This window comes from Amblyraja radiata, chromosome 11 (genome assembly GCF_010909765.2).
Source record: "Amblyraja radiata isolate CabotCenter1 chromosome 11, sAmbRad1.1.pri, whole genome shotgun sequence".
Taxonomy (NCBI): domain Eukaryota; kingdom Metazoa; phylum Chordata; class Chondrichthyes; order Rajiformes; family Rajidae; genus Amblyraja; species Amblyraja radiata.
The window spans coordinates 38779872-38792305 of record NC_045966.1 but is presented as its reverse complement, the minus strand read 5'-3'; the positions used below and the strand labels follow the sequence as shown (position 1 = coordinate 38792305).

The following is a 12434-nucleotide window of genomic DNA, read 5'->3' as shown; positions in this document are numbered from 1 at the left end:
TTATATCTATACCGGCCCTCAAAGCAGTGGCCTGTTCTGGGGAGACGTGAACTTCTTCCATTGTGAGCAGTGGGGAGTGGCTGCATGAGTCAACATTTGCAACAAAATAGAGTTTAACAACAGAAAGTCACAAGGCATCTCGAAAAAGTTTAAAACTTCTAGATTTTTCATATTACAAACCTCTACTTTGCAACACTGAGTTTAACAACAGAAAGTCACAAAGCATCTCTAAAAAGTTAAAAACTTCGAGTCTTTTAGAATTTCAAACCTCCAGTTTGCAACAGAGTTTAATAACAATAAGTCGTAAGGCATCTCTAAAATGTTACAAACTTCTAGACTTTTAGAATTTCAAACCTTTAGTTTGCAACATTGTCACAAGGCATCACAAGGCTTTTTTTTAAACTGTTTTTCACAAACAGTAAAAAAAAACCTTCTAGACTTTGAGAATTTATAATATTACAGTTTCAAAAATAAAATATATTAATTAAATTAGGCAATCAGGCTCTTAAACAACTTAAGCGGCTTGTAGGACAATGATAGACACAAAATGCTGGAGTAACTCAGTGAGTCAGGTAGCATCTCTGGAGAAAAGGAATAGGTGACGTTTAGGTCGGAACCCTTCCTCTGATGATTATGTAATTGTTATATGGTTATATGGTTATATGATGATGTGCCAACAGCAAGGAACAATATGCACACTGGCACCTTTTTATCCAGAAACCAAGCCCTGATTGTGTTTACCTAGGACTTTATTCCTTGGAGTGCATAATGCTGAGGGGTGATCTCACACCTTTTGGTTTAATCTCTGCCGATCAGCCACACCACCCCTTGCCCAGGGCCACCTATTACTTGTCAGGCCTCTCCTCTCGCCCAGCTTTCTTCCCCCTCCCACCTCCACAATCAGTTTGAAGAATAGTCTTGACCTAAAATGTCACCTATTCATGATCTCCAGAGAGAGATGACCTGATCAGCTGAGTTACTCCAGCTCTGCCCAGTCCATCACAGGTACTGACCTGCCCACCATCAAAGGGATCTACAAGAGTCGCTGCCTCATAAAGGCAGCCAGCATCATCAGAGACCCTGGCCAAGGTATAGGAGCCTGAAAACAGTTAAGGTTCAGGGGCAGCTTCTTCCCGACAACCATCAGGCTATTGTGCATTATGAATTCCAACTACACTCTTCCCCAAATAGACAGGAGTGGGCATTGTTTTTGTCTTTGCACTATTATTGTTTTTTTATATATTTAACTTTTTTAAATTGTTTATTATGATGTTTACATATTACTACATTTACATATCTGTTGTGCTGCTGCAAGTAAGAATTCCATTGTACCGTTTCGGGACATATGACAATAAAACACTCTTGACTCTCAGAAACATAGAAATATAGAAAATATGTGCAGGACTACGCCATTCGGCCCTTCGGGCCAGTTCAATATGATCATGGCTGATCATCCTAAATCAGTACCCCGTTCCTGCTTTCTCCCAAAGTCCCTTGATTCCATTAGCACTAAGAGCTATCTAATTCTCTCTTGAAAACATCCAGTGAATTGGCCTCCACTGCCTTCTGTGGCAGAGAATTCCACAGATTCACAACTCTCTGAGTAAAAATGTTTTTCCTTATCTCAGTCCTAAATGGCCTACCCCTCATTCTTAAACTGTGACCTTTGGTTCTGGACTCCCCCAACATCAAGAACATTTTTCCTGCATCTAGCTTGTCCAATCCCTTAAGAATTTTATGTGTTTCTATAACATACCCTCTCATCCTTCTAAAATCCAGTGGATATAAGCCCAGTCAATCCTCTTGAATGTACAGAGGACACTTTTGAATATACAGAGTATTTTACCCAGAGTAGGGGAATCAAGAACCAGAGGACACAGGTTGAGAGCTGAGAGGTTTAAGATTAGGAAACTGAGGGGCAACTTTTTCACAGAGTGGTGGGTATATGGAATGAGCTGCCAAAGGATATAATTGAGGCAGGTAGTAAAAATATGTTTAGTTTATTGTCACATGTACCAAGGTACAGTGAAAAGCTTTTGTTGCTTACTAACCAGTCAGTGGAAAGGCAATACATGATTACAATCTAGCCATCCACAATATACTTATGTATATGGGTATAGATAGATAGATGGATATATGTGTGTGTGTGTGTGTATATATATATATACACACACATATACATATATATATATAGCTAATAGATACAAATTAGTGGAGTAACTCAGTGGGACAGGCAGCATCTCTAGAGAGAAGGAATGGGTGATGTTTCAGACTGATGTCAGGGGAGAGGGAGATACATAGATAAGGAAGTGGAGTGTGAAAACAGGCCAAAGGGAATGGAGATCAAGAAAAACATAGAGTCGATCATTGTTAGATGGGAGAAGGTAACAACAAAGCAAACAGATGAAATGTAGTCGGAGGCAGTAAGACTGGTCGGTGAACTGGGAAGGGGGAGGGATGGAGAGAGAGGGGAAGCAAGGGTTACTTGAAGTTAGAGAAGTCAATGTTCATACCACTGGGGTGTAAAGTGCCCAAGCGAAATATGAGGTGCTGCTCCTCCAATTTGCGCTGGGCCGCACTCTGACAATGGAGGAGGTCCAGGACAGAAAGGTCAGCGTAGGAATGGGAGTTAAAGTGTTTAGCAACCGGAAGATCAGGTAGGTTTAGGCGGTCTGAGTGGAGGAAAGATGTTCAGTGTTCACTTCGTCTCGCCGATGTAAGAGTCCACACCTGGAACAGCGGATACAGTAGATGAGGTTGGAGGAGGTGCAAGTGAACCTCTGCCTCAACTGAAAAGACTGTTGGGGTACTTGGGCGGAATCAAGAGGGGAGGTATAGGGACAGGTGTTGCATCTCCTGCGGTTGCAGGGGGAAGAACCTGGGGAGGGGGTGGTTTGGGTGGGAAGGGACGAGTTGACCAGGGAGTTGCGGAGGGAACGGTCTCTGCAGAAAGCGGAAAGAAGTGGAGATGGGAAGATGTGGCCAGTGGTGGGATCCCGTTGGATGTGGCGAAAATGTTGGAGGAATATGTGCTGTGTGCACGGTGATGGGGTGGAAGGTGAGGACTCTGTCCCTGTTACGACTGGGGAGAGCGGGAGCAAGAGCGGAGGGCCTCATCTACGATGGAAGAGGGGAATCCCTGTTCCCTAACGAATTAGGACATCTTATGGTGTTTATAGAGTACCATGATAGTTCAATATATATATGTATAGGGTAGACACAAAATGCTGGAGTAACTCAGCGGAACAGGCAGCATCTCTGGAGAGAAGGAATGGGTGACGTTTCAGGTCGAGTCCCTTCTTCAGAGTGATATATATACACACACACATATATGCAATGAACATTTTTTTTATTGTTAAGGCCGTTTTTAAGGCTTTTTTTATTAATATATAAAAATTATATATATTTGTATACACACAGTCACACACATACACATACACACACATGTATATTTGTTTATTGTTTATTATGCTGTTCACAGAGTACTATGTTTATATATTTGTTGAGCTGCTGAAAATAATAACGTCGTTGTTCCGTTTCGGGACGTATGACAATAAAACACTTTTGCCTCTTTTTTTGTAATCCAGCATCTACAGATCCTTGTTTCTACAATCGGACTGCAGCGTTGTGTTTTAGTGACAATAAACTCTCTTGAATCTTGAATCTAGTGCTGTCGTTGCTCGCACACCCCCCTGGTTGTCTCCCCACAGAGCCACACCCGGAAGCAGCGGCGGCTATAAAGCGGAGCGTTTGCGGAGCCGCCGCAATCCTTCCGCAGACGCTGAGTGTCCGTTCACGTACAGACTACTAGACGCCGCTGATTTCTTGCTGCGCCATCGGGCCATGGATCTTAACGTCAAGGTCTACCTGCTGGGCAAGGACGATAGCAGCCGGGAGATCCGGCGCTTCAGCCTAGACCCTGCCGTGTCCTCCAGCTGCCGGCACCTCTACAACAAGGTGGCCGGCGTCTTCGATGGACTGCGCTCCGAGAGCTTCCTCATGTACTACAAAGGTCAGGAGCTCTTCCCTCCGTCCCCTCTCCCTTCAATTCCCCTCTCCCGTCTCTCAATTCCTACTCTGCCCTCTCCTCGGATCTACACCGCTCACCACATTTTTAAGAGTCTCTTCTTTTCCTCCATCATTACCCCTCCCTCTCCCGCTCCCTCCCTGGGTCAACAGGCCTTGCCCTCCAACTCTTGATGGTCACCTCTCATCCCTCCCTTCGTCTTCCTCCCCGCACCTTCGTTAGACTCGCCCGAAACGTCGTTTGTGCCTTCCCTCCCCAGACACTGCCTCCAGCTGCTCGTGTTTGTTTTGCTCAACTTTCCAGCATCTAGTTTCTTGTGCCTCCATCATCTTGTTGAACGTTGAAGCTGTCTGACAGTTCCAGACCATCGACTCTGGCTCTTATTACCCGCTCTCTTGTTTTATGTAAACGTCTCTCCTATCCCTCGATTCCTTTAATATCCAGCAATTTATCGAGCTGTTTTGTATCTAATCAACGTCAAGGCTTCCCGATCAGTTGGACTGACAATTCCAAAGACTGAAGAAGGGAGTGGTTGAGAGAGGGAATAACACTATTAAGAACTCGGGGAATTGAACAGCCACCAATGGCAGAGCACTTCCAATCTGGGGGATTACTAAAATGCCAGAGGTGTAGGAGACGATGGAAGACTGGAGGGATTCTAAACTAGGACAGTCATACTGGAACTAGAACAGACCATTCGGCCCAACTAGTCCACGCTGACATGAATCCCGCTTTACCATATTAGGCTCCTGTCCCTCTAAACCTTTCCCATGCAGGTACCTGTCCAAATATATTTTAAATGTTCTTGTACCTGCCTCAATTACCTCCTTGTTCCATGTACCCACTGAGTGAAAATCTTGCCCCTCTCACCTTAAACCTATATCCTCTGGTTGTTGATTGCTAAATGTTAAGTCATAGAGTCAGTCATTCAGCGTAGAAACAAGCCCTTCGGCCCAACTTGCCCATGCTGACCAACATGCCCCATCTACACTAGTCCCACCTGCCCGCGTTTGGCCCATATCCCTCGATTCATCTACCCATCTAAGTGTTTCTTAAACGTTGCAATAGTGCCTGCTATCTCCATTGTGGAAATATTCTCCATTGTGTTTAATTTTCACACAGAGGAGAATATTTTAGAGTTGGATGTAAGCTTGATGCTACCGCACTGTTAAAGGTTTGACAAATGTAATGTTGTAGCCATGCTCTAAGCGTGACATAGTTTTAAAATTGACGGTTTATGAGCTGGAGGGCAGATATTAGGTGTAGAATTCATCAGGTCATCTTCCAGGGCTAGTGGAATCAAGGGATATGGGGAGAAGGCAGGCACGGGTTATTGATTGGGAACGATCAGCCATGATCACAATGAATAGCGGTGCTGGCTCAAAGGGCCAAATGGCCTCCTCCTGCACCTATTTTCTATGTTTCTATCTTGGTTTGAATGGAAAAGGGACTTTCCACACTCGGCTGTTAACAGATGTGAGTCTTGGCTCCCATCCAAATGGGTTAGTGTTTAAATTACGCAACGCAACAGAAAAAAACAAACAACCAGAAACCTTTGACGAGTTGGCATTTTGCTGAAGGTCGAGTTCTTTACCTTAAACACTCTAAATTCCTTCCTCAATACGTGGCCACTACTTTTTTTTCAAAAAGCAAGGCACGTAGATTAAATTAAATTGCCGATGCCATTTTTCCATTGTTGAATTTGACACCAAGCCCCGCAGCTCCTGGGATAGAGACCAAAAGCTCAAGTTTAAGAAGCGTCTAGAATGTGGCAAGTGGGAGGAGTTGCTGCCTCACATCACCAGAGACCCGAGTTCGTCCTGACCTCAGGTGCTGTCTGTGTGGAGTTTGCATGTTCTCCCTGTGACCGTGTGACCACTGACATAAGGGACTACAGATGTTGGAGGGAATCAGTGGGCCAGGCCTGTGTAGAGAATGGCTAGACGCTGTTTCAGCCCTTGAGTTTTCAGTTTTAAATAGGTTGCCTCTATAATGTTTCTAAACCTGGAGGAATTTGGGTGTGTTCTGTTCTCTCCACACAGTAACCCTATTGTTACATGAAATGAATCTGCTGACTATTGTTGTTATTTAAGACTGGCTGATCTTGGGCTAAACTCCAGGTTTGCTTTCATCAAACCATATAATTAATCACAACTTTTTTTTCACCAAGAATTCAATCTCCTTCCTCAAACGAGCAGCGTGCCAAATTGCCTGCTGGTAGATTGAAGGTTTGAGATGGGATTGCGGTGTAATGTATTCCGAAACGCCACAGTGCTGGAGTGGAGTAACTCAGCAGGTCAGGCAGCATCTCTGGAGAACATGGATAGGTGGCGTTTCAGGTCGGAATCCTTCTGGTCCCTTTGGTAACCTTTTTCCTTTGGTCTTTATTCAGACGAGGAAGGGGATATGGTCGCTTTCTCCACTGACGATGAGCTGTCCATGGCCCTGTCCTACCTTCAGGAAGGCACTTTTCGCGTCTACATTAAAGGTATGAATACCCACTGGGATCTTGGCAAGTGCTTTTCTTATTGTGGAGGGGAACAAAGGTGGTGACTTCAACACAAATAAGATCCATAAAACATCAAAATAAGATCAGCACTTGTAACAACCATCATGCTCTCGAACATTACACTAACCTCAGCAGATACGATCTATGGACTGTGTCTTTGGTTGCACTATGGACTTTGGTTTAGCACTATTATGGTTGCCTAGTAATACAGTCATTTAATCTATTTTTGATTATTATGATCTGGGTGTTACTGCATTTATCGGCCTGTTACTTGGTGCAGCCGAAGAATTTTGTTGTTCCATTGTAAGTACATATGACAATGAAACGCTCTTGTACTGTACATATGGCACATTGCTGTAACTTTTCATTCGTAGCTTTGACTATTGTTCCGGTTTAATGTATTGCTGTCTACGGCAGCAACATGTGATATGAATTTGTCAATTGTACAGACCCTGGCTGCACCCTTGGTTTCGGAGCCTTTCTGGATTATCCGTTTTGCCGGACCAACAGAGGTCACAGCCGCCGAGTGTAGTCCCAGCAGTACTGGAATGGTCCGTCTAGGCCACCAGGGGGGGGGGGGGGGGCCAAGATACCGGCCCGCAAAGTCGGCCTCGGAAGTCAGATATGGGAGTGGATCTGGCCGGGCTGGAGTTCCAGAGCCCCAGCGGTAGGGGGAAAATTCGACCCGCCGATTGGCCGCCTCACCCGGCCTAGGAGCCACATTTTCAGGGGGAATTTGGGGGTGGGGGTTTCGAGTGCACTCTCGTAATTTTGTCCCGATTAAGGAGGTGCCGGACCACCAGTGGTGGACCTGAATGTGTTCTTATTGTCCCAAGTGGTCCAGTGATGATTGTCAACATGTGAGCTATTTGCCACTTCACATTAAAGTTCTTGAGTGCAATTAACTAAACTTGGAATCTATTTAGTGGCTATAACCTTTTTTTCATCAGTTTACACTTTCAATAAATGTTTATTCTGTGCTATTTTTCATTTAATCATTAGCCCAGGGAGAAAGCCTCAGAAAATGCATCGGTTAGTATCTGCTCTTAATCTTGTGTCTGTTTCCAATCTGGAATGAACAGCTATGTGTTGGGCTTGAAATGGTGATTTGAAGTATTGAAACTGCGTGTTACGAGAAACTAAAACATCATTGCCTAATGATGGTACTGCAATGGAATTTTTAAATCTTTTGAAACCATTATTTAAAAAAAATTATACTGAGGATCAGTAGCAATTTTTATTCTTTGGCTGGAAGAGGTAAACTGTGCCTCAAGGTAGGCTGATCCAGAAGATTAAGATGGGTGGGATTCACAGCAACCTGGACATTTGGATCTAGAACTGACTTACTTGTAGAAGATAGAGCGGCACAGTGGCAAAGTGGTATAGTTGCTGCCTTGCAGCACTAGAGACCTGGGTTATATCCTGGGTACAGGTGCTGTCTGTACAGAGTTTGTACATTCTCCCTGTGACTGGGTTTTCTCTGTGTGCTCCGGTTTCCTCCCTCACTCCAAAGACGTGCATGTTTGTAAGTTAATTGGCTTCTGTAAAAATTGCAAATTGTCCCTGGTATGTTGGATAGTGCTAGTGTATGTGGTGATAGCTGTTGGCATGGACTTGTTAGGCCAAAGGGCCTGTTTCCATGCTGTATCTCGTGTCTGAAGGATGTACCTTTAGAACGGAGATGAGGAGGAATTTTTTAGTCAGAAGGTGGTGAATCCTATGGAATTCATTGCCATGGAAGGCTGTGAAGGCTGTCAATTGATATTTTTAAGGTGGAGATTGATAGATTCTTGATTAGTACGGGTGTTGGGGGTTGTGGGCAGAAGGCAGGAGAATGGGGTTGAGAGGGAAAGACAGATTGAATGGCATCATTCTGCTCCTATAACGTATGAAAAGTGATGAAAGCTTTATCTGGCTGGAGGTCTGTGACCTGTGGTGTTCCACAAGGATCTATGCTCGGACCTCTGTTGTTTGTATATAAAAATGAAGGGCCTGTGCTGTACTGTTCCATGTTGAATGAGGAGCGGTGTCTTTTGACACAGCTCGGTAAATATTGGTGCAATTAGGTGCCAAAACATGTTTCAATAGGATTCGAGTCTTTGGAGAAGAATGGAGAAACTCTTTCCTGAATATTAGGAAACAAATTGGGATTTTCACAATTGCCTTTACTCTTTTCCCGACCTAGAAAAGAAGGAATACAAACACGGGCAGGACAAGACCGGGGTGGTTCATCCAAACATTGTGTGTGACGCCTGCAATGGGCCGGTGGTGGGTGCTCGCTACAAGTGCTCCATGTGTCCGGACTACGATCTGTGCAGCGGCTGCAAGGGGAAGGGGTTCCACAAGGAACATGAGATGATACTCCTGCAGTCTCCGCAGTTCTTCCATCCATTTGAGGTAAAAAACATGTTTTGTTTTGTGGAGTTAATAAATGCATCCACTTGGCAGGCCACATTTTGTGGGCTTTTGGGTGCTTCTGAGTCTTTTATTCACAGTCCTACAAAACTCAAAACACAGCCCAACTCAACGTCAACCAAGATGTTCCGTCCAAGCTAGTCCCATTTGTCTGCGTTTGGCCCATATTCCTCCAACCTTTCCTATCCGTGTACCTGTCCAAATGTCTTTTAAATGCTGTTATAGTACCTGCCTCGACTACCTCCTTAGCAATTTGTTCCACCATGTGGAAAAAGTTGCCCCCCTGGTCCCTATTAAATCTTTCCCCTCTCACCTTGAACCTTTGTCCTCGTGATTCCTCCATACTGGGTAAAAGACTGGATTCACCCTTTCTATTGTCAACAAGTTTTCCCTTGTGTTCCCATGAGCGGGCCAACTCTTGTGTAGCATTAAGGTCTAGAGCCGGTTACACTTTTGATAACTTGGAGTAAATAAAGGTATTGAATAACCCCAGCTGCTGGAGGCAGGAACAATTCAAAAGATTGGCAATGACCACTTGAGTGAGAAGCTCTGACAGCTCAAGTGTCCTTCACAGAATGTTGACCATCGATCACCATTCACACTCGTTCTACTTTATCTCACTTTCTCATCCACTCCCTACACACATTACAATTTACAGAGGGCCAATTAACCTGCAAACACGCTTGTTTTTGGGATGCGGGAGGAATCTGCAGCACCTAGAGAAAACCCACGTGGTCATAAGGAGACCTGCAAAGTCCACAGACAGCACCCGAGGTCAGGATCGAACCCGGGTCTCTGGCACTGTGAGGAAACTGCTCTACCAGCTGCGCTACTGTACAGACCTTTTTCCTCCAGTGACTCCAATCATGGTAATCTCTGCATTTGTTTTTTTTGCTTTAAAAAACAATATTCCTCCTTTCTTTTGCCATGTGCAGCGGATTCCCAGAGGCATGTGGTTCCATAAGAAGAGGAACTCGGGAATGTGTCGCTGGGCAATGGGACAGCAAGATTCCACGGCCCAGGCTGCGACATGCCCAGGCAGACAGCAGTCGCCAGCAACTGACCCAACCCCTGCTGGGCAAGGTAACTTAGTTCATGCTGAGAACATCAACCCTTCCCACCTTGGCACCTCGCTGTAGCGGGCTCTGACTGTCAAACTTAAAACTGTTTAGCGAGTTTGCAGATGACACCAAAAATAGGTGGTATCATAGTGAAGATTGTTGTCAATATTACAGTGGGATCGAGAATCGGAGCATATGGGTTCAAGTGGGGGGGGGGGGGGGGGGGTATATAATAGGAACCTGAGGGGTTACTTGTTTTTACACAGGATGGTGGGTGTATGGAACGAGCTAGTGGAAGGGGTAGTTGAGGCAGGTACTATTGCAATGGTTAAGAAACATTTGGTCTGGTGGGATAAAGGGATATGGGCAAAAGCAGGCAGATGGGACTAGTATAGATGGGGCATGTTAGTCAGCATGGGCAAGTTAAGCCAAAGGGCCTGTTTCCACGCTGTATGACTTTATGACTCTAATGGCAAATGGAGTTTGATTCAGATAAGTGGGAGGTCCCACATATTGGAAAGTCAAACCAGGACCTTCTCAGTGAACGGCAGACAGGACCTGGGGAGTGTTGTGGAATAAAGAGAACCAGCAGCCCTGAAAGTGGCGTCATAGGTAGATAGTGTGGGGAAGAAGGCTTTTGGCATGCTGGCCTTCGTCAGCATAGATGTTAGGACACCATGTCACAGTTGTATAGATACTGGTGAGGCCGCACTTATCGAGCATTGTCTTGGGTTTTGCTCAATGGAAAGTGTGTAAAAAGATGTTGCTGGGACCTGAAGGCCTGAGCTATATGGAGAGGTCTGACCGGCTAAGACTTTATTCCATGGAATGCAGAAGGCTTATATAGACTTATTTTATTTATTTTCACCCTATCCCCCCCCCCCCCCCCCCATTTGTATGTTTGTATGTATGCATGCATGCATACATACAAATACAAGCGTCAATGTATAGTGTTTTTCCCAGTGTAGAGGTAACAAGAACTAGAGGGCATAGGATTAAGGAAAGAGGGAAAATACATGTTAGGAACCTGAGGGCACAGTGGCACAGCGGGTAGAACAGTTGTCTCACGCTGCCAGAGATCTGGTTTGACCCGAACGTTCTCTCTGTGACAGTGTGGGTTTTCTCTAGTGCTCCGGTTTCCTCCCAAACTCCAAAGACGTACAGGTTTGCAGGTTAATTGGCCGGTAAAATTGTAAGTTGTTCCTAGTGTGTAGGATAGTGCTAGTGTACGTTTGATTGTTGGTCAGCATGGACTCGGGGCTGAAGGGCCTGTTTCCGTGCTGTATCTCTAAAGTAAAGATGCGTGGACAGGTGCGTGGAGGCACAGGAGTGTGGAACTTGGTTGGAGTCGATGAGTTAGGGGAAGGGCCTGTTTCCATACTGTGTAACCCCCTGAGGAATGTCCCCCGCATATTCTCTACAGGTGCATCATCTGAGAGCCAGAGGCAGGACAAGAACGTGAGCTACTTGCAGAGTGTGGGCCGAAATGTGGCTGCAATGCTCAGTCCCCTGGGTGAGTTTGAAAGGTCCCGGACCCTGGTCGCCTGTCGTAGCCTTTGCCCAACGGCGCACTGGTCCAACGCTGAGTCGACGGAGAGGGAGGAGGAGGATGAGCTTCCGAGAGGTGTGCACAGTCACTGCTGTGACCTCCAAGCTTAACACCACGCAAGGAGGGGGGGGGTGTGGGGTGGGAGGAAAACTGTGCAGGAGGCTGGAGGAGGAGGGCAGATCAAAGCCTGGAAGGTTCTCCAGGGAGAGGAGACGTTTCAGGCCGGGAACCTTCTTCAGACTTATTGCACGTGTGGGGGAGGGGGGGGGGAGGAGATGGAATGTAGAGGCAGATGGTTGGACAAAGCCCAGAGATGTAAAGACAAGGTGTGACAAAAGGATTGAAGAATTTCAAATTATGAAGCTAGAAGAAGGAATGGATGGGGAGGGGAGAAATAGATGAATAAGTGAAAGTTGAAGGGAAAAGTAGATGGAGGGAGGGGAAAATAGGTGCATGTAGGTGGGAAGGGAAAAGCATGTGTGAGATATAGGTGAGAGGTGCAAACATGTGCTTGCTTTGGATTACAGGTATTGATGTAGACATTGATGTGGAACACAAGGGCCATCGCTTTAAGGCAGCCGAGTGCTCGGTAAACAGCCAACCTGAGTCTGCAGACAGCAGCAGCCGCCCTGATTTGCTCGTTGCCAACCAGAAGCAGAAGACACCGGGGGGATCTGCCGCCTCCAGCCTGCAGCAGAGTGAAGCTGACCTGATGGACGTGGAACAGTCTTCCCACAGTCACAGCTCCTTGGTGGCTTTCAACCCAACAGACGGGGAGCCCAAGGTAGTGTTCCAGTAGCCAGTTTAGCTTTGCAGCAGAGACTACATCTTTGAGCAGTTATTTAATAAATGATGAAATGAGGAACTGCAGAT

General features: G+C 45.8%; 1 protein-coding gene across 3 annotated transcripts in view; it reads left to right on the top strand.

The window, feature by feature from the left end:
* Positions 1–12434, top strand: part of sqstm1 (sequestosome 1) — a 49033-nt gene that overhangs the window by 33067 nt on the left and 3532 nt on the right. Inside the window, exons 2-7 of one of the 3 annotated variants that reach the window (XM_033029721.1) lie at positions 3588–4012; positions 6420–6515; positions 8722–8933; positions 9887–10034; positions 11436–11525; positions 12089–12345. In XM_033029721.1, coding sequence (XP_032885612.1) covers positions 3844–4012; positions 6420–6515; positions 8722–8933; positions 9887–10034; positions 11436–11525; positions 12089–12345 — 972 coding nt within the window. In that variant the 5' untranslated portion in view covers positions 3588–3843. Of the gene's footprint in view, positions 1–3587; positions 4013–6419; positions 6516–8721; positions 8934–9886; positions 10035–11435; positions 11637–12088; positions 12346–12434 lie in introns of all 3 variants that reach the window. The other 2 variants (XM_033029720.1, XM_033029722.1) reach the window with 2 other exon arrangements.